The sequence below is a fragment of the Gadus morhua genome, chromosome 6 (assembly GCF_902167405.1).
Source record: "Gadus morhua chromosome 6, gadMor3.0, whole genome shotgun sequence".
Lineage (NCBI taxonomy): Eukaryota > Metazoa > Chordata > Actinopteri > Gadiformes > Gadidae > Gadus > Gadus morhua.
This window is the reverse complement of record NC_044053.1, coordinates 22,227,319-22,254,816: the sequence shown is the minus strand read 5'-3', so window position 1 is coordinate 22,254,816 and position 27,498 is coordinate 22,227,319. Positions and strand designations below refer to the sequence as shown.

Here is a 27,498-nt window from a genome sequence, read left to right as displayed (position 1 = left end):
TAATCAATTCTATGACTAACCAACTACATGTCCCACAATTCCAGCCGATTTCTACACCATCCGGGTCTCTTGGCTTCTTGTCTGGCGACTCGTCGCCATTAGTGCAAGCTCGCGACTGCCAACGTGTTTTTTTTAAGGAAAACTTTGAATTCACACGTTTTCCTGATTTTGGAAAGCGTCCAAAACGCCTTGCTTGGGCATAACGTTATCCCAAACTACGAAAAATACATTTTTCTGGGGTCTTGGCCCCGCGTCGTGCGCTTTCGTTCACCCCACCACCAGCTGCCGTAGCACTTGAGACGCCGCGATCGTGTCTCTTTTTTTTCTCTGCTTGAATTGTTGTTAATATGTCGCCGTGATGGGGTCTCCGTGTTGGAAAGAAACGCATAAGGGCCTTCGTTGCCTTACCCGCTCTCTCTACAGTCCGCTTTCTTTTAGTGTTTTCTCGTTTGATGCCAGAGAGCTCGGCGGCTCTCTGCCCGAAGCTCGGCCTAAGACCACCTCGCTTCACGGGGACCACCATGGAGAAGAACTCCAGCAGCAGCAGCAAGATTCCTCCTCGTTCGAGTTCTACGGGACCAGCGCCCGGCGAGTCTAAACCCAAAGCAGGTGAACATGCGTGTTGTATTACACTGACCACCACGATACCAACTATGTATAGCCCATGTTATCAGCCGTGTCCATCTCGGGAGGCCCTCTCGGGCCTGGAAGTCACGTCGGCTCGTTGTTTGTTTACAACAAACGCATGACGTATGCGTTGCTGTCAAGTCCTTTGCAACCCCAATTTGTGTTGTTTTGAATGACGGAATTTGAACTTAATCTATGTAATTTGTATCTTTTTTTTTTTGTTCTGTTTAATCGACTAATGCATATGATGTAATCATGTCAATTAATGAATGCATCAAATGGATTCATGATGAACCCAAACAACCCATTTATACCAGTTGGTGAGAGCCCCTTATCAAACGTTCTTTCCTTTCTTGGCTTCACATCTGCGTTCAAGTGCAGCTTAATGCGTATTCATACAGTACATGATGTACCTTTCAGATGGAAAGAATAATGGAGGCTCCAAGCGTTACAATCGGAAGCGTGAGCCACCTGCGGCTAAAAGTGACGGCTTTGCAGGACCACGTCGCTCCAATTCACAGAAAAACAAGAATTTTGACAAGAGACCGCTCGAGAGAGGTGCAGGGAGACAATATGGCGCTACAAGTGGTGGACGACGGGATGAGGTAATGTATATATCAAAAACGGTTCATAAAAAATATTTTGAATTTTCTCGTTTTGTAGTTAACTTCTCCCCGCTTCCTCTTTCGATCTCCAGGTAGCCGAGACGCGCCGGGCCGAGTTTAGCCCGGCTCAATATGCTGGACCTAAAAAGATAAGCTTGAACCACCTGCTCAACTTCACCTTTGAACCCCGTGGGGGTAATGGTGCTACAGGTGATGGCCACACAGGCTGGGGGCGCCGGAACAAGTGGGGCCACAAGCACAAGCCCTTCAACAAGGAGCTCTTCCTGCAGGCCAAGTAAGAAGGCTGTCCCTCACACCATGCATGGATCCGTTTGTTATAACTAGACATGTCACCATGTGTAAACATGAGCCAACTCGTAGAATGCTGGATTTTCGATCAGCATACTTGGATTCAAATTCTAGCTAGCACGCAAGCTACGTGTTTTTGGGGCAATTTGGTGGACTCATTAAGATATCTTGGACGGGCACGATCATGGACACTTTCTATCAAATTTGGTTTAATTTGAACTAGAGGCGCATATTCAAGGCTTTTTCAATGTTATCAATTACTTAATTAATTTGCAGGTTGATTTTTTTTAAAACACTCTTTTTCCTATCTCCAGTTGCCAGTTCTTGGTGACTGATGACCAGGACTACAAGGCTCATTTCACTGATCCAGACACTTTGGTGAACTGGGACTGTGTGCAGCAAGTGGTGAGTCTCCCTAACCTATTAGTCATGTGCCTGATCTAAAACGACAACCATAATTGGCCTACCCCCTGTTGCCATACTTAAGACAACGTTGTTGCAATGCAGACCACAATGAGCTGAAGGAACCGTTCAGTCCCATGAAATGTAGTTCCTGTGACTCAAGTTCCGCATGATTTGGGAGGAAACGTGTCTTAAGTAGTGTGGTTTCTGCAGCGTATCTACAGCCACGAGGTGCCCTCCTGCCCCATCTGCCTCTACCCGCCGGTGGCAGCGCACATCACCCGCTGCGGACACATCTTCTGCTGGCCCTGCATGCTCCACTACCTGTCCTTGGCAGACAAGAGCTGGGCCACATGTCCCATCTGCTATGAGGCGGTGAACCCCAGCGACCTCAAGAGGTGAGGAATAATTTTTAAACCACTCGTTTTTACCATGCCTCTGACATATAACGCTGTTATCCTTGTGTGGAATTCAGATCATGCGTTGCTTTATCTTAACATTCCTTAATATATAATTGGAGAATGATATTTTTTGCTTTACACTGAGAATATGCATAAAAGCTCAATTCCTAAATGTCATATTTTACATTTATCATATACCCTTTCTTATTTCAAATCGTTTTCAATTTCTTGTCATTCAAAAAACAATTTGAAAGCATATAAAAATAATTTATCAAATGCAATAAGATATCAATTTCTTTTTTAGTGTGGTTGCTATGGAGACGCGGCAGTATGTGGTTGGTGACCTCATCAGCATGCGCCTGATGCGGAGAGAGAAGGGTGCTCTGGTGGCGATGCCCAGCTCTCAGTGGGTGAAGGTGGAAGAACCCGTCCGCTTTGAGGGTGAGGGCCGGAAGCTAGGATGGTAGCACCCTAGTAACCGTGGGGATGCTAGGTGGACTACGGCTAGCATGATCCTTTCTAACATTTCAAAACAGGGATGTTGCGATGTAGACATTAATTGACATTGTCGTCTGATAAGAATTCTGAAATTGTTAAATGTTCAGAACACATTATTTATTAGAAGAACGCTTCAAAAAGCAAAGTTATTTAAGAGCTGTGTGGAGGAAGTCAGTGGCTTTCAAATCCACTGTCGGTCCGATTCAGACTCGGTTACAGCAGAGCTTCAATGTAAAGCATCTATTAAGTAATCAAATAATCGTTATTATGTCTGAAAAAAAAAGGATAATGCTGTCATCCCATGTTTGGCCAGGCCATTTTACTGAGGGATCAAATATATGTTTTTATTCAATAATTGGATGAAATGTGACCTCCCTCTACCTGTGGTTCTTAAATATGTATCGGCCTTAAAAATTACAAATTACCGGTACATGAAAATATTTGTGCTCAGCACTATTAATAGTGATGAGGCATTTTTAATTTCAGCTAAATTAAGTGTAATGTTATGCTTATTGTATCACATTCTAAATGTTTAGTTGACACAGCAAATACAAGTTGGATAACTACTGTACAGCAACGTTCATCTAGCCTAATTTAATATAAAATATTTGGTCGCTGATAGCAGCGGGGACCGAGTATCGTAGGAGCTTATCGATACTCGGTCTTCAATAATTCAGCCCCGGGGCCTGTTTAATCCTGGGTTGCCGATTCATCGGCCTGCCGATTTAATCGGCCGATTATAGCGTTTTTGAAAATAATCAACATCTGCCAAAAAGACGCCAATTACAACCAATTTTTTTTATTTTTTTTTATTTTTTAGAAATGTTATTGCGCTTAGTATCCTGCAGATTGCGCTCCTACTCGCCTTGCTAACTAACAACTTTAGCTGGAGTAAAAAAGAGGAGATTGAATTTTACCGTACAACATGAAAGCTCGCTCAGGCAGCTGCGCGCTCACCTCACCAATGTACACAAGACGCGTTGTTTGAGCATGAGCATGCAACCTGTTTTTCTTTAGGTCCCAGGCCATGTTAATTTGTTATACTGTTCAGCACGCACGTGTTAGTCACTGCTCACGAGCGCAGCACATTGGGAGTTAGTTATTTATTTTACATTACACTCATTTTTGACTGTAAATGTATTCTAAAACACTCAAAGGTTCTGCATTCAATTCACATATTCGTCAAAAGTGTTTAAAGTATATTTAAGGTATCAAAAACTACGTTTTATAGGCTTTTTTTCTTTTGTTTTTAATCGGCCGATGTAATCGTAATTTTTCTCTGAAAATAATCGGCATCGGCACTCAAAAATCAATATCGGTCGGGCTCTAGTTTTAGTACCCATCCCTACACCTGTTACAGTTTTAAAAGGAGAGTGAATTAATGCATTTCCTGGTGTGTTTCCTCTAGACCCGGGTTTGAGTCAGTACTCAAAGCTGCTGCTGGCCTCTACAGCCCAGGTCTTGAGCCTGGTGGCCGAGGAGAAGGCGGCCCTCCAGCAGCAGCTCACCCAGGAGGGCGACGCCCAGTCCTTCTTCATCCAGATCGCCCTGGGCCAGCTGCAGGTGGGGAACGCTCTGCATATCGCCCACCTATTGAGGGGATTTGCTGTTGGTTTTATTTGTTTTCATGCTCAAAAGCCAACAATAAGCAATCTTATTATGATACATAAAGTATAAGTGGAACAACCTCCTTAAGCTTTCTTAAGGTGCTGGGCGATAAATCGAATTTCGGACTCGATTTCGATTTTAGCGTCAAACGATCACAAAACTAATATCGAGTTTTTTATATATATATATATATATATATATATATATATATATATATATTAGAGCTGTCAGTTAAACGCGTTATTAACGCAAACCAATTTTAACGGCGTCAAAAAAATTATCGCGCGATTAACGCAATTCTTTTATTTAAAAAAAAAACACTTTTTTTTCTTTTTTTTTTCTTTGGCTCAAAACAAAGAAGCAGTAGCCTGACTGCTATGTTCAAATTACATTTGTTCAAAGCAGTCATTTAATTGCACTATAGGCTCTTTTTTTGTATTGTCCTGTTTTGATCATTATATGCCAATGTTGTTATCAATAAAAAATCATTTGCACAAGGCAAGCCGATGCATTTCACCATGTTGATAAGAGAATTAAAATGAGAAGAATTATGGGACAAAGAAATCAAGGAATATTTAACATAGAAAAAGAATTTGCGATTAATCGCGACTAATCGTGAGTTAACTATGACATTAATGCGATTAATCACAATTAAATATTTTAATCGCTTGACAGCTCTAATATATATATGTCTGTCTGTCTGTCTGTCTGTCTGTCTGTCTGTCTGTCTGTCTGTCTGTCTGTCTGTCTGTCTGTCTGTCTGTCTGTCTGTCTGTCTGTCTGTCTGTCTGTCTGTCTGTCTGTCTGTCTGTCTGTCTGTCTGTCTGTCTGTCTGTCTGTCTGTCTGTCTGTCTGTGGCGGCTGGTGGTTTTTAAAGTGAGGGAGGAAGGACTGCACGCTTGGTTGCCATTGGCCTGCTTGCACTTGCATTGGTGTATGGTGGCATAAGAATGTGAGACTCAAGTTGTTTCAGGGTGTTTTGGTGAACTACAAAATAGTAGGGAGGGATAGTTATGTGAATACAATTGATACAAAGGCACCAGTGGCATCACTGTTATTTTGAAAGCTGGTGGGCAGCATGTCTTTGAAATGGACTACAAGGGCAGAAGGAAAGGATGCAAAGCCCAATAGTCAAATCAGGCCTACTCTTGATTTGTAAAAGTAAATAAAAAAATCTGGGCATATTTTTGCCCTCAATGAATAAAGTTATTGGTTGCAATTTAGCTATGTTTATTTTCGGTTACAATTGTTTTAAGAAAATAGTCAGACCAAAAGTGATGCCATTTAAAATGCATCATACTCTGAATCATTCACCCTTTCCACAATATCAAACAGAACGGCCAGAGTAACAAAATAGTAAAATAACGACAACATTATTTCAAACAACCTGATCTATAGGCATGGTGACTATAGCAAGGACAGTTGCATAGCAGCACCAACGTGAACTTGACACTTGTCGTGGCGTTTGGTTGCCCAGTCAAGATTTTTCACATCAGTGAAACCATGAACAGCCCTCGTTGGAGATTTGCCATTATTCATTAGCAAATAGGCCAGCAATACAGTCGATTGCTAGTAATGCTACCAGTAACTTAGTAAGCCATGAGTACCTAGCAAACCATGTAGCACCCACAACACTGACATTGCCATTACTTTTGGTGATCTCGATTTTGCGAAGTGGTCGACCTTTTTCTTTGGTCACTAACTTAGCACTGTAACTCAATGTATGGAATGCTGTGTAGTTAAACATGAAAAATGTCCCGTTTCCAATGTTTCCATTGTACACTTTATTCGCCAATGTTAGAATCTCGTTATCCTTCAGATGATTTCACCTGCTTTGCGTGAGCGGCAATGGGGTCAGAGCGGGTTTGATATCGACAGCGTTGCCAGAATGGGCAGACTTCCCGCCCAATGATATTTTTCCCAGCCTAACGTGGTTAAAAGTAGCCCAATTTGGTGGGAAATATGCCCAATCTGGCAACACTGGCCACCAGCCAGGGATCCTGCTTATTGGTTCATAGCGCAGCGCAAATAGATTTTCGCACGAATCAGACGGCTTAAAGGGCAACTTCGCCCATTTCACATAAGCTTTGTATTTTTAGAACCCCCCGCATATTTTTGAATGGTCTAGCATCATTCCCTTATTTTCTGGAGAGACTGGAGAGATCCGTATCGATCTCCAACACTTCCTGTTTTCAATGACGCAATATGACGATTTTTGCGTACAAGAAAATAGGAAGTGTAAGAGGGGATGATTCTCGTAAGACTACAACCACTAGTCCCACCCCCCTCTAGGGGGTGGGACTAGTGGTTGACGCTAACAGACCTATTAGAGCAGTGCCAGTGGGTGGGACTTCACCAGCAGAAACTAACATCCACAGCGTCTGAAGCTAAGATAACAGAGGCTGTTCATAAAACTGAAGTACATTGGCGGAGGGTACTGGATCTGACATAGAAGATGGCTCCATGCAAAAGTTCACAATTTCGAAAGAAATACAAACGAGGACTACCGTATTTTCCGCACTATAAGGCACACCGGATTATAAGGCGTACCTTTAATGAATGGCCTATTTTAGAACTGTTTTCATATATAGGGCGCACCGGATTGTAAAGCGCATAGAATAGAAGATACCGCAGTCAAACGTTTGACTGGGGTTGCGTTATGCATCGACTAGACCGAGCTGTGCTAAAGGGAATGTCAACAAAACAGTCAGATAAAGTCAAAGTTTATTAAGCGTTCTGACAACTCCGGTCACTCCCATGGTAACGATGTTCAAACGTTAATGTGCATATTAACAATATCTCATCAATATCTGATCAATATCAATATCTCTTAACAATAAGCTCACTTTTTCAGTTCATTCCCCGTCTACGAATCCCTTGAATTCTTGTGTGTCCGAATTGAACAGTTGGGCGAGTACGGCATCCAACATGCCCGGATCCATCTCATCATTATCCGAGTCAGTGTCGCTGCTGTTGCCTGGCAGTTCAGTGATTATTCCTGCCTTCGTGAAAGCTTGGACCACAGTTGAGACTGTTATATCAGCCCAGGCATCCACGATCCATTAGCAGATAGTGGCGTAAGTCGCCTGGCGCTGTCTCCCCGTCTTGGTGACTTGGTGACGTGATGTTCGTCTTCTTGGCCCCGTCCACACGAAGCCGATTTTTTTGGGTGAAACCGCATAATGCTACGGCCACACCAAACGCGTGTAACGTGCCTAACTTGACGCTTGATCATTGTGTGTCACAAAAATGGTTCAACGCGCCTGTGGCTGTGTCACACTAAATTTGTACCGGCTGCCAAATTTGTGTAATCCACTCCAAATCTGCCTGGCAACAGATGATCGCTACGGACGATCGCGTCGAATGACGTGAACATTCGTGAACCTATCTAGCGATCCGTTATCTGTATTGTGCTATTTCGTCCTTGACCTGCTTTAAACACTCAGTTTACTTGCTAAATTTGATTAAACAATTAAATACAATACAAATATAAAGTAAAAACAAGTGTTATCTGTAGGCCTACTGATATCAACATCAGTTATTAGACCGTCACACGGAGCATGCGCAGTTGGATTGGCGCGCTGCATGTTGATGTCTGTTCCAAGATACATCGTGTGATTATTAAGGAACCCAACAAAACATTACATTATCTAGCGATCCATTAACTGTATTATGTTATTTCGTCTTTGGCAACATGAGCGCGAATGTTTTTTGAAACCTGCCCGGTAACGGACGACGCGATCATCTGCTGACAGGCAGGTTTGGAATGGATTACGTATGGATGACGCGCCCGGTACAAATTTGGCAGCCGGTACAAATTTAGTGTGACAGCTGCACTGGATTTAGGAGTCCGAGGTAGGAAACCCAAACGCCGCCGTGTTTGGGTGCATGATAGAGTTTAGATCGGGTTAGATTAAATAATCTCGGATATAAATAACAATAATCGGGTTGAATAACTTCACATGGTGTGTCTGGTGTGTTTCCAGCATTCGTAGTGTTGATCAGCAGATAGTCCGCCAAGACGTTGAGGTTGCTTAGCAACCAGAGACGCTGTCCATGCAAGTGAATGGAGGGTTCCCTCTTCCTCATAACTATCAAACCAAACATCCTTCACATTCAACGAGCGAACATTATGAAAGTAAAATGCACATTTCTCGCTAAAAATGTTTACATAAACGCATTTAATGGCGTAACTATGTTACTATTTCCACCCAGAATAAAGAAAGATGTCGGCCGTATGCTTCTGTGCAAGCGTCACTACTCTCTGCCAGTGACGTCGGGTCAAGCTCCACGCTGATTTGTTCCATTAGTAGATGGAAAAAGGAGGTGTCCGATAGGCGGAGATGATCAGCGGGAGTGGCCGCCAGCGAAGCTGTGCATGGTGGGAGTTGTTGTCTTCAATCCACAAGCGCCAAAAAGTCACTTTCTGCCTTTTCTCGGTCAAGACGGCACCAAATTAGAATTTTATTTTATTATTCGACTACATATAGGACCCAATTTCAATACATATTCATGCCTCCACCGGTGAAATGCTTCTTTAAGGTCACACCCACTCAGAGGAGGACTTTCCTCCTCTCTCCCATTGAAACCCATGTTATTCACTGGCCGCCAGTACTTTCGGGGAAATGAATGGGAGTCAACGGAGGCTGAGGGAGGACCTTCCTCCCTAAAGTAATTATCAATAGGCGATAGGGGGTGCTAATGTCCCTTTACCCAGGGAAACGAACATTATATATTCAAAGGCATTAAAGTAGTCATATTTAAGGGCATTAATTCATTACGATGTTCTGGGCAAGCTACATTTTTTTATTCTCAACAATGTTAAGGAGGATCTTCCTCCCTCTCCTCAATGGAGAAGCCTCCACTGATACATATATATATATATATATATATATATATATATATATTTTTATAATGTTTTATAGAAAGTGCAGAACCGCTAGTTACATATCTTTACATTATTTTGGATTGGATTTTTTTTGTCTAAATTTCAAAGTTCTCAGTTACAAATTGTTTTTTTGGAGAGACATGCTGAATAATTAATCATGTTTTCAAACTCGAAAATAATCGTTTGAATAATCGCGATTTCAATATTGACCAAAATAATCGTGATTATGATTTTTCCCATAATCCAGCAGCCCTACTTTCATGTGAACAATGTTTTTTTAATTTGTGATCTGCGGGGCTGCCATTAAGGTTGTCTTGATTTCCTCTGGTTTAGGAGCGAGAAGAGGCGTTGCTGAAGAGTCAGGAGACTGCTGATGAAAGCCTTGATCTCTCATTCCTCAGTCTGGTGGAAGCAGTCCTTCCTGAGGAGGAGGTGTTCACCACCAGCAGCAGCACCAAGGTTAGTATTTCTCTCACAACTATTGTGATCTTTGGAGGATTTCAAATCAAGAACAAAAGTGATTGCTGCGGTGAAACTTTTGCATAGCTCTATTCATGTGTGCAGAACATTTGAAAACCTGTTTTCTGGCAAATTTCCTTATATAAAAAATATAATAATTTATCAAAAAAGTTGAAATATGAATAACGTCAGGGTGCTAGTGGTGATCACTCAGAGCCTGTGTACCCTCTGGTCTGCCTAGATGGTGCTGCAATACACTTCGGCCTTCGATGACGAGGTGGCAGAGCTCCCGGAGGAAGCAGCGGATGAGGGTCCCCAGCCACCAGAAGGCATGGAGAGTCTGTTGGAAGAGGAGGTTGCAGAGGGGCCTACTGCAGATTCAGACCAGGAGCCACTGGAGGAGAAGGAGGTGATCCCTGCTGACCACAGGGTCGAAGGCGGACATTCTAAGGGCCCCGTGGCACACGTGCCCTACTACTACTTCTACCAAGGTGATGCTCACAAGCCGTCTTTACGCGTCTCACAGGTGATATCGAGCTCAGTGCTCAAGCAAAGGTTGACCTGAAAATGGCCCAATAATGTTCTGGCAACATCAGGCATGACCCAAACTAAACCAATGCAGTTAACACCTGCAGTGGCAGTAGCAACAGCCACGGAACGGTATACAATGAAGCCAACAAATACATTGCATGCAAAATGTAACATTTCACATACCAATTTCCACTGTAATGCAGTTGCATGTTCGGCTGCACAGCTTGAATGAACTTGTATTACTAAATTGCTGAACAAATGAAAGTCTTGTGAAATGTAAACAAACTCCTGACAGCCAGCCCACCCGACAAAATTGGTTGCAGACCCATTGTCTTAAGGCATTGAGTGTTAATTTACTAGAGATCATTCTGATCTGGAAACCTAAATAATCTGACACACCAATCTGGGAAACCGTACACCTACTATTATCATGTATTTGGGACTTGTATATCACCAAAACTCAGCCCATTATTTACACCAGGTATGAGAATCCTTCTCCAGTGTCCAGTTTGATATCGGTTATTGTTCCCGCCAGATTATATGATACCATCATTTTATGGGACTTGCGTGTGAAAATGTTGTTTCAAACAAGAAAAAAATGTTTTCAGTGTTCCTCATGATGAAGTACATTCTGTTAGAACCACATGGACAAACATCTTGATGTTGAGTCATGCTGATGAAACTACATTGGTCATTTTAAAAGAACCCTTACCAGTAGTGCCTCACAGTGCTCTGACGATTCCTTTCTCCTTCCTCCCCTGCCTGTTGGTTCAAGCCGAGGACTGCCAGCAGATGTTTCTGCACCCAGTGAATGTGCGCTGTCTCCTGCGCGAGTACGGCAGCCTGGAGGCCAGCCCCGACTCGATCACTGCCCGGGTGGTGGAGACCGAGGGGCACACCGTCACAGAGGTAACACACCAAGTATAGGGCTGTTTAACCCTACATGCCCACTGCACCGTCAGTCAACGGACGTGGGAAGGCGTGGCTGACGGATGGGGGAGTAGTCTTTGCAGAGGCATCCGTCAGCCAATCATATCGCTTCGCCGGGTTCTTCCCGCTTCTTCCTGCTTGTTGCGAGGCAAGATGACCCGCTTTTCCAGTATCGTCAGAGCCCGAGTCGCATCACAGTGCTTAAATTTGCATACGCGATCTGATTGGATGACGGATCCGTCGCTGCCGAAAAAGATGAACATTTTTAAACTTTTTGACGGAGCCGAAGGCTCCAACGGAACGGACGGATCCACAATGCATTGCGCGTCCGTCCCCATTCAAAGTCAATGGGGATCAGTCAACGGACGGAGGTAGTGGGCACGAGGCGTAAGTCCTTAACACACCTCCATCTGAACTGACTTCTAGCAAATGTTTTTGGATAACTATAGAGGGAAAATTATAATAATGTTACAATGATGAAAAAGAATGGATGAATCCCTAAGTTTATCTTGATTGTTGATGTAAGTTAGGGCCCCGTCCACACAGGCAAAAACTATCTTTTCCCCTCCGTTTTCCTTTGATGCGTTTCAGGAATATCTCTGTAAAGACGACCTCATTGCGAAAACGCATTGATCTGTAGAAACGCTGTAGTACATATTGAAGGCGCTGGTTCTCAACAAAAAAATATGGAGCGCATCAAGCCTGCGCGCAGTCCAGCCTGCGCGCTGTATACAAACATTCAGTCGAGGAGGAGGTCAAACCTTTTAAATTGAGCAGAAATACTCTTTATTGTTCAGTTAGTAATTACATTTACCCAGGGGCTGTATTTAAAGCCTCAAAAATAATACAAATAAGAAATTCAACGTAACTAACTTCTCCCAGGTGGTGGGGGGGCGATGACATCATCGTTTGCGTTTCAGGCGTCCACACGAATCCTGACACAAAACCGCATATTTTAATCCACCCTGGGACCCGGTTTCAGAAAAGTGTGTTTTCTGGACGGTCGGCCCAAACGCACAAGATTTATGCGGTTTCACCAAAAAATCGGCTTTGTGTGGAGCCCTTCTTAAAGGTCCGATTTGTTGTTTGCAGGAGGTGCGGCGGCGTCACCGTTACCTGGCTCACCTGCCCCTCACCTGTGAGTTCAGCATCTGTGAGCTGGCCATGCAGCCCCCCATCCTGTCCAAGGAAACCATGGACACGTTTGCCGGTCAGTAGGCTTAACACGAATCGTTCACGAGGGGATCTGTACACCCAAAGTGCTGCTTTTAAGAGCTTGGTTGGCCTTCTTACACCAACTTGTTGTTGTTGTTGTTGTTGTTAGACGACCTGGAGAAGAGGAAGCATCTCCGGCAGAAGAAGGCGAGAGATGAGAAGCGTCGGGAGCGACGCATCGAGTTGGAGGAGAACCAGAAGCAGGGCAAATGTAAACACCAGCTGATTCTCTGACGCATTCTGTTCATGATGCGGGACGGGCGGGAAATGTTTTGCATTGGAGATGTGTTGCGGCTGGGTCGTCCTATACTCACCCTCCGAACCCCTGCAGACCCAGAGGTGCACATTGGGTTGGAGAACCTGCAGCAGTTCCCGGCGTTCGGCTCCCCTCCTCAGAACAGCAGTCCCATGGGCCAGCTGGACTTCATGCTGTCCCCGCCGTCTCCTCTGCGCTGCACTCCTGAATCTGGTGAGAGCTACACTCCCAACGTTCAACACATGCAGGCCATATCATGGTTATATGTAATGAGACAATATACTGGTTATATGTAATGAGTCCATATACTGGTTATTGTATTGAGTAGGGGTGTAACGGTACACAAAAGTCACGGTACGGTACGGTTCATAGTTAAGGGGAAAATTAAAAAAAAACTGCTTGTTTGTCAACAACGGAGAATGGCCGTAGATCAGCAGCAATGCAAACACCAATGAACTTGGTTATGACATTTGCATTTCTGAATTCCAAGACGGGGGTTGTTGACCTAGTGTCGTGAGCTGGGTTTGCACAGCTCGTTTTCTTTTCACAGCAACGGTGATAGTAACACCTGGATGGTGCCTTTTCAAATGCGTTTGCTAGGGATGTGCATTTCTGGCAAAAATACTATTCGATATTCGCTGAGAAGTATTCAAATAATATTCGAAAATTGGTCAATCAAGAACCCCCAACGCACACAAGCACCTCGGATACACGCACACACAATGACACAGGCAGAGGCTTTTATGATTTGTAGGAAATCAATCTGTTTAGTTCAACAACTGCGCAACATTCAACATCAAAATTATTTCAACGTGGGCTGATTAACGTCGCTATTTATTTTACTGAACACAGCCTGCATGACGGTGAACTAGACACGTAAAACAAAAGAATAACTTCACACGATGTGTGATTTTACAATTTATTTATTACCAGCATTCTTAGTGTTGGTCAGCAGAGAAATGGTCCTCCAAAGACGTTGACGTCGCTTAGCAACCGAGGACAGTGGGGTTGATAAGTTACTCAACTACATGCGTGATGCGACAGAAAAAAAAATCCACTATCCTTGACAGCGGTCATTATATGCTTAGCAACGGTGAATTATCAAACAATTATACACCACAGGAAGTCGTGAAGGCCCATCCAAATGAACGGAGCGTTCAACAGCATTGAGAAGAGCAGTGTAATAAATAACGATAGTCACATTCATTATTCGATATGCTACGTGACTCTGACTATTCGACGATCGCCCATCCCTAGCGTGTGCATGTAAAAGTGCTGTACGTAGAAACGGAGAGCCCTCTCCCTAGCCGGAGTGCCTCTCCGTAGCTTACGTGCGCATCCAATATTATTAACTATCCGTCGACGCCATGGACCTATTGGTCGACGCAACGGAGACGGCAAGGGCTGTGATTGATTCTCAAATCATTTACGGAATCACTTCTCCGGTTTGACTTTGCGCCTTAATTACTTTGTACATTGTTTCCTTTGCACCTTAAGGATCAATAAAACATCAAATAAGATTTGAAAAGCTTTGGAAGTTTATTTACAACACTGCTTACATGGTTTGTAGTCCACATATAAGATAGATCGTGCGGCGAATTGCATTGCATATCCGACATCCCGACGGAGAGCTGCTGAGGGGTCTCCGTAGTTACGGGGTCGGATTACAGAGTCGGAGTACTATACTTTGGCTAAACGGTCCGGTTGGAGCTCCAACTTCAAGTTTTAAATTCTGCATCGCAAAACAAGCCTTTACAATTGCCATATTAACGCTATGTACGCCACATTTACACACCGCAGTACACCTCTGTAACCGCACCGAAGTGCCTGTACCGTGACGGTTCGGTACAAATACGTGTACCGTTACACTCCTAGTAATGACGTCCATATACTGATTAGATGTAATGAGTCTGTATACTGGTTAAATGTAATGGGTCTATATACTGGTTAAATTTAATGAGTCCATGTACTGGTTAATGTAATGAGCCCATGTACTGGTTTATGTAATGAGCCCATGTACTGGTTCATGTAATGAGTCCATGTACTGGTTCATGTAATGAGTCCATGTACTGGTTAGATGTAATGAGTCCATATGATGGTTACATGGGATACTTTTTTTTTTTACTTAATGATCAGTTATTTTGACATCCCAACTCCCCACAATATTCTGGAACTTTGCTGTTGAAAGTTAATTATGTTTACAAAGTGATCTGTCATTGAATCATCCATATTCCCACCTGGAAAAACTCAAAATCGCAATGTGTAACATTACAACCAGGTGATATCTTAAGATGACCTCGAGATATCTCTAGTCAGTGCTGACCAATGTGATTTCAATAATGATTGTATCACAACCTGATATATTCTACATATTAGAACGGCTGTACCTCTTTATTTACAAGAATGGTACAATGGATAGTCCCATACCCTGCCCTCTCACACCACCAACCGAGCTACACTCGTTAGCATCACACCGTCGCACAACAAATGAAGTTGGACGGAACACTGTTATTGATTTATTTGAATTCTGAAAGTCTTAACTGGGAAAAGCTCAATCTTACTCAATTTGACCTTCATTTACTTTGTGTCTTTACAGATGGAATAATGTTCCCATGTCTGAGTGGGCAAAGCGCTTCATCCACAATGGGAAGTGTGGAGGACGACTCTCACTGCCTGTCCTTTGCACAGGTACGTGCTGCTATGATGAAAATATTAAAGTATATAAAGGGCAGGCCGAAAATGTTTGAATCGCCGGATTATCCTTTGTTCGTTTTATATTTGGACAGGTGGAACGCATTGTATATTGGCAATGAAGGGGTGGTTGAAGAGTTGTTTTTCCTACGCCAATATTAAAGGCAGCGTGCAGCTCTCTGCCTCCTTCAAAATATTACTTTTAAAACGTGTTTGACAGCAAATATTTTGATTTTTCGGCACTCCATAGATGTAGTTAAGGTTGGATTGTGATATCTCCACGATAAAATAATATTGTTAAACAGACCTCTTCCTTGTTCGAATTCGAGCTGAAACACGGGGTTCCCTTGTGCTTAAACTAATACATTTTTCAGCAAATTAAAGGAAAATGATCATTTGATGACATCTTTCTACTGTGGTCTCTGCCAGCTCCATGGCATTCATGCACGGAAAGATACAATGTGAAGGCAGATATTTCCGTCATTAATGTTTTAACTATTCAAATATGAAATATTGAAAACCAGTAGATTCTCGGAAGCTTGAAATGATGTATCCAGGCCAGCGCTATATAGTGTGTATATATATATCTAATCTACAACTCCTCTCTCTGGCTGGTCTTTAGATGCTTCGAGATGGAAAGGCCAGAGCTGACGCTGGGACGAAGATGGGGCTTAAGAAAGGTAGTGTGTGTGTGCGTGTGTGTGTGTGTGTGTGATTGTGTTTGTGTGTGAGTTGATAATAGCTTGGCTATAAATATACATCACTTATAGGTTACAATATACATCACAAGTCAGGTTAATGTGTTGCTCAAGTTCTGCTATCATTGCTCTCTCAATCTCACCAATGCAGGCAAATGAGCCACCGTTTGCAAAAATTGCTCACTTCACAATCAATCTGCAACCCTGTCTTTCTTAATAGCCTGAAGCTAGGTATAGCCAAATTAATTCAAGATCTTAAGAAAACTGACTTGTCATTATTGTGAGTGATGTCATAAATAACTAGTTAATTTAGGCTGGTCAGCATAAAACCCAAGTTGGTTATGTTTACCCCCAGGTAATCTTGTAATGTCTTGGCAGTTTCACCAAGACATGCACAATGTTCAAACCAACTAATTTGTTTTGTCGTATTTTAAGTTCTCCCATACTTTGGAAGACAGGTCTTTGGAAAAGTTGACGCTGAAGATCGCCTTAACTGACCATGAGTGACTTTTTGTGTTGTTAAAGTGACCCATTATGTGAAGTGAACATTTTTATTTGTATTTATCGTCGTAATATGTCTTTGTAACAATGTGCAATGCTACACAACACCTGGGTGGCTTTTACTGGGCTCATCTAGACAAAGACGCTGGGTGGTGGCGTTGGAAGCTGGGTTATTTTAAGGTTTGCAGATCATTACCCGTGGCTGGTTTAACCCGTGCACATTGATTGCTCAATGTACTACAGTTGTGATGGCTCACCCAGCCCCAGAGTCCAATCAGAATCAGGCAAGGAATGGCTGCTTAAACCAGTCATCATTCACTAGTGGTGCAACGGTTCACGGGTTTCCCGTGATCCGTACGGATCAACCATCACGGTTCGGGACGCAAGTGATCCGCGGATCGGCTGATTAAAAAAAAAAAGGTTGTGCGTTGACGTGATCAGCGCATGTTTAGAGGACAATTCCGGTATTAACAACATCAACTATCGTAGCGAAATACAGTTTCTGTTGTGTTTTATTTGGCGTTCCGTAAATCCCATTGAAACGTAAACCGGACCCGGAACCGGACGTCTTTAGGTTTGGTTGTAGTCTTTTCGCGTATCAACAGTAGGGCTAGAACCGAGCGAAAAGACTACAACCAACCCCCCTTTCAACGAGCACGAGTCTCCCAACCGAAATCAATGGATTTACAAAATGCCAAATAAAACACCACAGAAACAGTATTTCGCTACCAAACTAAAAAAAATAAGATAAGGATGTCTGCGTTGCCTTGGGAGAGTGTAGACTCTAAACTCCCCAGGCAATGCAGACATCCTGAATTGTAAATCCAGGGTTAGGGATTATTTACTATCCTATCCATGTTAAAAAGAAGAAGGAATAATGCCTCAAATTGCAATTTTTTTAAATATTGACCATGCTTAAAGGCCCACTATGCAACTTTGGGAATTTCTTCGCTGTTTTCTTGGTTTTGGCACGCACATTTCTCTACACAGCGCCCCCCACAGCTTCGTAATAGATATTTTACAACACTGTCGTAACAACTCGTTGACGACCCTTCCCCATGCACTTCTACGCGAGCCATGTGCATTTGTTTTCAAAGATGCCGGCGAATGCGTGGAGCCATGTCCGAAGTAAATGTTCATAAAGTGTAGGCAAGGTTATACATTTTTTAAATGGTGTATTTGTATTGCAATAAACATAAAGCCATCCTTTTTATAGTTGACGGGGAGAATTTATATCCTAGATTATAATTGTTTTATCTTAGGTTGAACAGAACAATCAGTGTGAGAGTGTTGGCCAACATAATAATCTAAATAAACAAGAACCTGGATTCGGGGATTCAGTCTGTATCTGGGGGACGAGACAGACGAACAGCAAAACACCAATGGAAACGAAGGTGTTTATATGGCTGCAACCAAGCAAGCTAGAAACATACAGGGCTCACAACAAAACGGTCGAGAAAACAATTTTTACAGGGCTCACAACAAAATGGTTGAGCAAACACATTTGTACAGAGACTATCAACATCAAGAATACCAAATTGAATGTTGATAAGTTGAAAGTATAAGTTGAAATTGAAAGTACCCAAGGGTACTTTCAATTTCAAAAGCAACACGGCCAAATCTGAGTCTGATTTGAAGTCTTCTTTTTCTTTCAGTTCACGCTATTCCTGAAAAGCTTGCCCAACGTTTACTCGTGTCTGGCCTCTCTGTCGGTCAGTCTCCCCTTTCTCTTCTTCTGTTCCTCCGACATTGGGTTTCTCTGTCTCTTTTTAGTCGGCTGATCTATGATGAATGTAACAATCCCTTAGTTACTTGTGTTTATATCAAGCCGGTTCCGTGTTTGGGGGTCTGTGCCGCAAAGCAATTCGTTACTTCGCGAGACCCGAGACTCCCGCGAGAGTGGGCGGCGGGTCGCCGGCAGAAACATATTCATTTTCTCCGCCAAGATGCGCAAGGGGGAGTTGAAACAACGAACAATCGAACAAAAATGTATAATGGAACCATCGCAATGACTCCTAGCCTGTTATATTAAGGTAAATCAAGCCAAATTGCCTCGCAACTGGCTGTTTATATCTAGCCGGTGCCATGTTTGGGTGTGTGTCTGTGCCGTAAAGCATTTTCGAAACTACAATCTGACTACATTTTCGAGGATACTTCTGCCGCGTCACATCCGGAAGCGCTCGGTCCGAACACATCAAGTTGCATATGCGCTTTTTCACTGTAGAGGCCACATGGGAAAATGACACACCCACCAATCGACCCAGAAATGGATGCAGAACCATCAGCATAACTCTCAACCTGCATACTTAATGTAATTTTGGCTAAAAAAGTTGCATAGTGGGCCTTTAAAGGAAGCAGGATTATTGCCTAATTTTTCACTTTATTTTGTTTTTACACAGTTAAAAGATTTTATTTAAAGTCACATTTGTCTTGTTATCTTTATTGTTGTTGTTGATCCGAAAATGATCCGACCCGTGACTCAAAAACCGTGACCCGATCCGAACCGTGAGCTTTGTGATCCGTTGCACCCCTATCATCCACACACAGTCCAGTCTTATTTTTTATCTTCAACATAGTAATCTATGCCAGTTTATCACTGTTACTGAAATAAGATTAAGTTAAACAAGAGTATTCACAATCCATGGTGCTATAAAGTAGGGCCCGACCGATTCATCGGCCTGCCGATTTAATCGGCCGGTAATAGCCTTTTTGAAAATAATCGGCATCGGCCAAAAAGACGCCGATTACAACCTTTTTTTTTTATTTATTTTTTTATGTTATTGCGCTTAGTAGGGTCCTGCAGATTGCGCTCCTACTCGCCTTGCTAACTAACAACTTTAGCTGGAGTAAAAAAGAGGAGATTGAATTTTACCGTACAACACGAAAGCACGCTCGCTCAGGCAGCTGCGCGCTCACCTCACCAATGTACACAAGACGCGTTGTTTGAGCATGTTGTGCCTGTTTTTCGTTAGGTCCCAGGCCATGTTAATTTGTTATACTGTAGACTCTAACGGTGAGACCATACTGCTCAGCACGCACGTGTTAGTCACTGCTCACGAGCGCAGCACATTGGGAGTTAGTTATTTATTTTACATTTTACATTACACTAATTTTTTACTGTAAATGTATTCTAAAACACTCAAAGGTTCTGCAATCAATTCACATATTCGTCAAAAGTGTTTAAAGTATATTTAAGGTATCAAAAACTACGTTTTATATGCTTTTCTTTTTTTTTTTTTTTTTTTTTTTTTAATCGGCCGATTAAATCGTAATCGTAATTTTTCTCTGAAAATAATCGGCATCGGCACTCAAAAATCAATATCGGTCGGGCCCTACTATAAAGATGTTTTGCAAGTCACAGTATAACACACACATTTTGTCTAAGATATATGTGATTGACAGGCTAGATGGATTCACCGGAACAATCAGAAGGGATGCCCTGATAAGCCCGAAATTAGGCTGGAGCAGTATGAAACGTCATTGTCTTATAAAGCACATGTAAGAGAGATCTTGCCCATGGGACATTCTAATTGGCCTGCATCCATTGCGTTAGGCTAACATTAGCTATTAATAATGAATAAGAGAAAATAATATTATTATTATATTTGGTCTAATTAGTGATCTACATATAAAGACTTAGAAGGGGGAACACATCTGCAGTGGTGAAATAATAGGAATAAGAAACTAAAGTCTCTAACGCAGGTTGGTTGTGTTAACTATATTCATGCTCAGTGATATGTGGTCTTATCTGGGAACGAATGGGACAATCCGCGGTCCAAGTCTATCGGTTTTATCTGAAAACTGAAGCTGAGTGGTTGGTGTGAGAGTAGGGCATAAAGAGAGGCAACAGCCGGCCCAGTCCCAGCAGTTAACCTGCTAGACCCCCGGTGAGTTGGATTGCTGAGTCGGTCTCCGTTCAGGATAGCTTTATTGCCGTATCTGTGTGCTTTAAGGACATGACCATACACAAATCAATACCAGCAGGGATTGCCTCACTTGCGCTGGTGAAAGCGATTCTCTTGCGGTATACCATACTACAGTTGTCCTGGAAGCCTAACCCTTATTGAAGAAAGTGGGATTTACGATTTGGCAGAGAAAAACACTTTGGATGCGGGTGTAAGCCATATGACTAACTGATAGATGTGCACTGTAGCAGAACTGTCTCTCTGTAGAGGCAGAGGGTGCAGATATTTTATCATTCATGATCTGAAATCTTCATATCGCACACCCCTAGTGAAAACAAGATAATTAACAAGTTAATTATGCCAGCTCTAGACAAAAACAAGTTGGCTGTGACAAGAGAACAAGTTATTTTCTGGTTGTGTCAAAAATATAACGCCATGGTAACTTTCTGCTCCTGTATTCAGTCACTCGCTGCAGGTTTCAACGTAGGGCTTCAGTATCACTGACCAATATCAATCCCAGGGAGCAGCAAGTGAATGTCTTTTCTTTTGTCAGACATGCAGCTGGCTCTGCCGGTGCCTGACAGCGAGGGCGAGAGCGACGCATCCGACCGCGTTCCCGTTCCCAGCTTCCAGAACTCCTTCAGCCAGGCCTTCGAGGAGGCCCTGCAACAGATGGACCGCGGGCCAGACGGCGCCGCCGTGCAGCCTGTCGTCGTCCTTGGTGAGTGTTCGCTTTAATCAGGGTTCTCTAATCCAGTTGAAGTGAGGGTCGATCCACCGATGCTGGGAATGTGCTCATTATCTGTGCTTTTGTGTTTTCCAGATGACAAGGGAGGAAAAAAGAAGAAGAAAAAGCAGAAGATTCTGTTTAGCACATCCTTGGTCCACACAAAGTAGAGAACACTGACGTGTTCCACGAATGCTCATCTCCGATTTACACTGATCGCCTCTCCCCCAGATCTTTTTTGTCCTTTTCTCACTGTCCTGGCTGCTCTCCGACTGTCTGGATTTCATGCAATTATTTTGGAGGGTGGTCTTTCTCAGTATTTTTTAGTACATATGATAATATTAAGGATTTGCAGTGACACTTGTGTCAGAGAAAGGAGCCATTTTTGATGCTAACATTTCCCAAGGTTCACATTGGAACAATTAGCAGGCTTAACATGTGCTGTCTGTGTGCTACAAGTTAATAATTAGTTGACCGCTGCAGATGGCCCCAATGCATTAGAAGTGAATGCTAATTGCTGGCCGGTTAAATTTAGGTAACCCCCAACATGACGACCGAGATTTACAGTGATCTGGATACGAATGTATGGGGGTGTTCATATAATGGAGGAGCAGTCAGCCAGCTGCATACTCCGTCTACATGTCATAAGCTTACAGAGAAACTCATCAAATGAGGAAAAAAAGAAGTTAAATCTTTCCTGTAGTGTTTATTTAGATTAAATCTACTTCAACACATCATGGCCCTCAAAGATAGTCATTTGGTGGGGATGGGTAATTGAAACGGATGCCAAAGCTTAAGGATACATTTTGGTCCAATGCCATTGTTTAAAATCCAACAAGCGGCGTTCAGTGAAACGGGGTTTATTTTCTTGATTTGTTATAGGAAGGACAAAGACAACTTTTTTTTTTAATATATATAATCTTCCCTATCATTGATACATTTTAATGTTTGGCCTACATGGATTCAGTTTTGCCCATTTGCTAAGCTATACGATTGACATCAAGTGATTGTCAGAAGGGAGATGTCACAGAAAAGGTGTTTTTTATTTTTGAGGGATCTTTTATTCATGCCTAATTTGGAGCAGGTTATATGCTAGTAGACCACTAGCCGGTTTGATTGAATAAAGTATTATGCAAAATCAAAGAATGTTATCTTATTTGAACACCCAAAGCTGACATGTGTAAGACCCATTCTGTATTAATTACGGTTCTCCACATGAGGGCGTACCAGACCAACAATGGGCCCCTGGTTTACCAACTGAAGGCAGACCACGTTACTGTAAATTAAAAAACAGTAAAAAAATATATATATTAGCAGCACGTAGGCCTACCTGTGCAATATATATTATTTCTTAATTAGCTTAAAACTTTTTTTCACAACGAGATAGCTAACGTTGCTAGACGGTCCAACCGATCCCTAGATCCCATCGATGTCGTAGTAGAGTTGCAGGCTGTGCAGAAAGGTGGCTTACGCTCAGCTCTGCTCCCACCCCGTCCACTGCAACCCGACACGGGACGGGACCAGGTCGGCTAGCTCAATTAGCCAAGTTAGCCCTTCTAGTGCCTCGGGAGAATCAAACCAGCACACGTCTCAACCGGACCTTTACATCGCGGCGCTAGAGCTCCCGAGGATCGAAGAGACAGCGGTCTGTGTGCGTGTCGGTGAGTTGTCTCTCAAATGGGGGGAAAACGATCCGAGACGTTTTGTCCGATTTACGGGACCCATGTCCAGCGTCCCTCGTTAGCTCCTGCTCGCTAGCACACAAGCTGTTGATTATTGTTTGTTGTTTTACTCAAATAGATATATTGGTTTTGGTTGCTTGTCAACTTGGCGAGAACAGTTGTCCAAAACACTTGGTCTGTGTCTGTCAATGCTCGTGTTCCCTTGAGCCTGGCACTAATAAGGAAGAGGCATTTGAACACTTGTTGCGATCTACCGTCAGTGGTTTAGCGATCAGAATGAGTAGATCATATTTTGTTTTTTGCTCAAAGAGGTACAAACAAGGTTAGTAAAAAACCTTATCGATTACACTTCAGTTTCTGTAATTCCAACAGTTTTGGCACTAATCCGTGATCATAACTTGAGACTCGGATTGACTGTGATCGTTTCTGCTGAAGTCCAACCTGACAAACTATAAGCACCTGTAGAACCTGTTCTGCGTTTAATCTGGTTTAAGATTGACAACGTTTTCGGATGAATACATTTTAATGTATATCTCTATGGACTTCATCTGCTGAACTGGTTCAACCAGTTATCGACCACTTCCCTCTGATGTAAACAATCTAAATCCAGAACGCAACACACCGGATATACGCTGGCTGTTTGTTGTCCTAAAGGTAAACCAAGAGTGATGCTGGAAAAGTTCCTTCTGGAACTGCGATGGTCAACTCTAGCTAGGCACCGATATCAAAGTCGCTCATCGTCACGATTAACGTGTGAACTACATGTTATGAACGCATAGATCATAACCTACCCTCTTATATGAAGTTATACCCTCATCAGGAAAGTCTCTTCCGTACCTAACATGCTGGTGAGTACGGATGGCTGAACGGTGGCATGGCTTCAGCAAGAAGGAAGAGGAAATTGGGTCAAATAGATGTGTACAAGTCAGAGTTTTGACATTTGTACCAGCCCAGTCATAACACCTGTTATTTGAGAGCGATGAAAGGTTACTGTTCAGTAAGTATTTTGCTATGCTTGAGTGTTTAATCCACAGAGAGATATCAATATTTGTGAACATCTGTATTAAGGTAAACGTTATTGTGTTTTGGCTGAATCATGAGATCATAGATCATTCCAACAGGGTGGTGAAGAAGGGTCTGACATTGGCACAGGTTTTGCCTCAGCCATGACGGGTGTAAAGCTGTATGTGATGGTAACACAAAGTTAATTTATCCCCCCTCCCTTTTCTCTCTGTCTCTCTCTCTCACACACGCTCACCCTCTTCCTCCTAGTGTGATATGACACCACTGCATGGTTACCTTAGAAACCAGAGCTCCACTGCAGACAGTGGACATCAAGTTGGGTAAGTTATTGAAGCCAGGGTGGGCTGGGCAAAGTTTGAACGTGATAACAACAACAATGGAGAGCTGTCATGTCTCAGAGAGGACAAATATTTCAAAACAAGCCCACATTGACCGCATTATTGGATCTGGGGGGGGAGCGTGTCAAAGTGCTTGGGCTGTTTGTTGTAGCAATAGAAAATAGCTCACCATTAAGGAACACTAGACTAAAGAGATTTTCTATCCAATCTAGTATATTGTTGATGTTTGAGGTGCTAAGATCCTCAGACGGGAAAGTTTTGACTTTTCGACGGACATTGAAGAGCAAGATCACTGCTGTCTCGTATGCAAAAAAAAAACAAGAGCTTTGCATGCCCCTTTCCTGTCTGACGATCCACCTTGGTGCACCTTGACCTAAGTCACGCTCTTCCTGAGTGCTTAATGACCGTCCATTCAAATATCTTATTTAGTCATGCTTTCTTGGTCTTGAGTCAAGGACTTAACTAAGGGTTGTATGGCACTCCCAAGACAAAGTCTGAACTTATAGCTAGTTAATTGGTGCTATAAAGCAAACTCAGTTACTTATATGTTACAGTAGATTGATGGTGTATCTTTTGTACTCCATGTTTAGGTGGTTCTGGAAGAATGGCTGCTTGGGTAGAGCTCCAGCCCGGGGAGGTTGGAAGGACGGGTCTGAGGGGTCGCATGCACCTCAGTCCTCTGATTGACTCCAGCAACAAGGGCCTCAGTGAGAGCATTATCATGGACCCTACCAAACCTGCGCCTGGCCCAAAGCCCCGACTAACCCCAAAGCCCTTCGTCCTGGAGAGGAACACTACAATCAAACCGATACTAGCCCCTAAGCCCCACAACAAGGTCCACCGCGAGCCCACCCAGACTGTTAGCTACAAACCCGACCCTCCCATCCCCCCTAAGCCCCAGCAGTCCGCTGTGGGGTCCAAACCAAGGCCGGTGTCAACCAACCCTGGCCGCCCTTCCTCTACCGCAAAAAACTCTGCTATGCCGAGCGCTGGGCAAACTACCAAGCCAGTGGTCCCTCCTTTCAAACCAGCACCTCCTCTCACTCAAGGGGACTTCCGCAAACCCACACCTCCTAAACCAGCACAACGTCAGAAAAGTGACGCATCTGGATTGTCCTTTTCAAGGAGCCCTAAAAAGTCCCCCGCAGCGGAGTGGTCCGGAACAACCAAGAAGGAGGAAGACAAAGACAGGATATACTCCCAAAGCCCAGCGGGGACATCCATGACCAGGGCTAAGTCTATGGGATTCCTCAATCAGCTCAGCCAGGAAGAGCAGCCGGAGGAAACCAAACCACAGTCGGTGGCCCTCCGACCTCAGCCCAGGGGCTCGCGGTCGAGGCCTGTGTCGGCCATCTTCCTTCCCTCCTCTTCTCCGAACCCTGAGGCCCCAGTCCTTTCTCCCCGCTGGGAGGGGCGACGTCCCCTCTCGACCGATCTCACAGCGAGGTTCGAGTCTGTCAACCTTTCACTGCATCGCAAGAACCCACCGGCGGACAGCAAGGAGAACACTCCAGAGCTGAGGATGCCAACGAGCCTGGACAGAGCCTCCAGACCGGAGGGGGCCACACCGGCCTCTCAGGCTGCTGCCAAGCCCCTCCCCGCACAGACGGAGGGCATTGAGAAGAAGAAGGTTGTGGAGGTCAAGAATGAGGAGGATGTGGCTGGGGCGTCCAGCATCAAGAGACGTATCAGTCTTCTCCTGGATTCCTCCTCCTCTTCTTCTCCTTCAACGGGGGCCATTGACCAGGGTTCCACTCCTCAGCCAATCGCAGAGCCAGAAGCAGCACCACCGGGTATCAAGCAGCGAATCAAAAAGCTGACTGAGGACGTCCCCTCCGCCCCCAGTCCTCCGACTAAGCCAACGGTCAAGCCTCTACCTCTGGACCTGACGACAAGGTTGGCCGTCACTTTCTGTTGGCACTCGATTCACGTCTCCTCCCGAGAGTATATCGATCATGCCTGGTTTATGCATTGTGTAACAATTATCATTTTCCCCCAGGTTTATATCTGAAAGGTCGACCGACCTTTGCAGCCCCTCCCTCAGTGAACCAGAACATTCTTTCAGGGCTGACCGAGATCCTCAGCAGAGGGTAAGGGAGATCTAAATTGAGTTTGTTATAGTCTGATGTGTATGTGCTGTCCTAACCCTCAAACAGTCAGTGCTGGTGGTTCTAATCCACTCTAAGCGATGGTGCGAAGGCCATTACGAGATTCTTTGTTAAACTCTTGTTAAACTCAAGCAAAACAAAGTTAGTTTTGCTGTTCAGAGGATAAGCTGTATCTTAATAGATATATTCGTTGTTATCTCACCAAATTAACTTTGGGTTCATAATATGTTTTCCACAAAACAAAATGTTATTCAACTTTAGAGGAAGTGGAAGTATTACAGTGTTTGCTATTGCCACAAATTGGTTAACCTTTTTGAGAAAAGGTTCTCCCCGGGGTACCTGACATATCATGACATAGTAGTACTCTGAAAAGGATCACTCCTGAAAGTGTAGACAGTTCTGAAACCCAAGACTGCAGGTAGAGCGAACACCATGCCTGCTGGCTGTTTGATTTATGAAACGCAGTGAGGGAAGACAGCTGGGAAAAGGTCAACACTGAATGGCTTTGATTTCTACCTTTGGAACCACACCCTGCGTTAAGGCCTGCCCTGTGCAGAGCCACAGAGGGGAGGCGATATGATTACCAGCCTGATATTTGTACACTTTGTCTTTTCCTTTCCACTGTTGCACAATGCACTTTCAAGTACGTTTTCTGTCAACGTTGAATGTCCCTTTCAGAGACCTACTGTGAGGCAGAACCCAAAGCCTCCTAGCTGGACATGTGGTTCCATGGATATATATTTCCAAGCAAGACCTTGAGTGAAATACTAGGATGTGAGGTAATGGGGATAGTGGGTTAACCCACTATCCTGGACGGGGGTAACCTGTCCAGCTTACAGACTGAAACATAGAACTGTGTTGCCTGTTGACCTATGAAATCAACTAAGTAATGACTCTCTCTTACTGGGTGTTATACTTCGCACTGAACATTCAGTTCAGTGTAAATAAACCATATCAAAATGCTTTTTATGTGAATGTTTTGTGCATTTTTTTTGTGTTATCTGTGTATATTTAGTATACACAGATAGGACATAAATTCTTTTGATTTGTTAGGAGCCAAAAATTCTTGTTTATGGACATCCACAAGCACACGATT

At 43.5% G+C, this 27,498-nt stretch overlaps 2 protein-coding genes and 1 long non-coding RNA gene across 7 annotated transcripts in view; 2 read left to right on the top strand and 1 right to left on the bottom strand.

Annotated features, from left to right (window-relative positions):
- The first annotated feature begins 76 nt into the window (after positions 1–76).
- On the top strand, positions 77–22,394 carry rnf10 (ring finger protein 10). 2 transcript variants are annotated; one of them, XM_030358660.1, is made up of 17 exons: positions 77–609; positions 1,048–1,232; positions 1,325–1,527; positions 1,856–1,946; positions 2,157–2,341; positions 2,649–2,785; positions 4,251–4,405; positions 9,672–9,797; positions 10,039–10,288; positions 11,104–11,237; positions 12,351–12,468; positions 12,583–12,684; positions 12,805–12,942; positions 15,326–15,417; positions 16,043–16,100; positions 21,078–21,245; positions 21,348–22,394. In XM_030358660.1, exons 1-17 carry the CDS (start codon positions 453–455, stop codon positions 21,419–21,421), a joined length of 2,373 nt encoding a protein of 790 aa, XP_030214520.1. In that variant the 5' UTR covers positions 77–452; the 3' UTR covers positions 21,422–22,394. The 2 variants fall into 2 exon arrangements, with proteins under 2 accessions (XP_030214520.1, XP_030214521.1); XM_030358661.1 differs by having other exon boundaries at positions 411–609; positions 1,029–1,232.
- On the bottom strand, positions 20,531–23,813 carry LOC115545473 (uncharacterized). Its single transcript, XR_003977096.1, has 2 exons — positions 23,725–23,813; positions 20,531–21,326 (listed from the first exon to the last, which is right to left on the bottom strand). It is a non-coding gene; the product is annotated as an uncharacterized LOC115545473 (long non-coding RNA).
- The window catches only part of si:ch73-138n13.1 (titin homolog), a 28,652-nt gene continuing 23,815 nt past the window's right edge, over positions 22,662–27,498 (top strand). The window contains exons 1-4 of one of the 4 annotated variants that reach the window (XM_030358656.1): positions 22,662–22,912; positions 24,206–24,276; positions 24,885–26,190; positions 26,294–26,384. In XM_030358656.1, the coding sequence (XP_030214516.1) occupies positions 24,225–24,276; positions 24,885–26,190; positions 26,294–26,384 (1,449 nt within the window). In that variant the 5' untranslated portion in view covers positions 22,662–22,912; positions 24,206–24,224. The other 3 variants (XM_030358657.1, XM_030358658.1, XM_030358659.1) reach the window with 3 other exon arrangements.

Bases quoted from the DNA above. Each gene is read 5' to 3' on its own strand.
- rnf10 (XM_030358660.1), top strand. From the start codon at position 453: ATGCCAGAGAGCTCGGCGGCTCTCTGCCCGAAGCTCGGCCTAAGACCA. The intron at 10,289-11,103 runs GTGATGCTCACA...TGTTGGTTCAAG, and splicing joins CTACTACTACTTCTACCAAG to CCGAGGACTGCCAGCAGATG. The intron at 15,418-16,042 runs GTACGTGCTGCT...GCTGGTCTTTAG, and splicing joins ACTGCCTGTCCTTTGCACAG to ATGCTTCGAGATGGAAAGGC.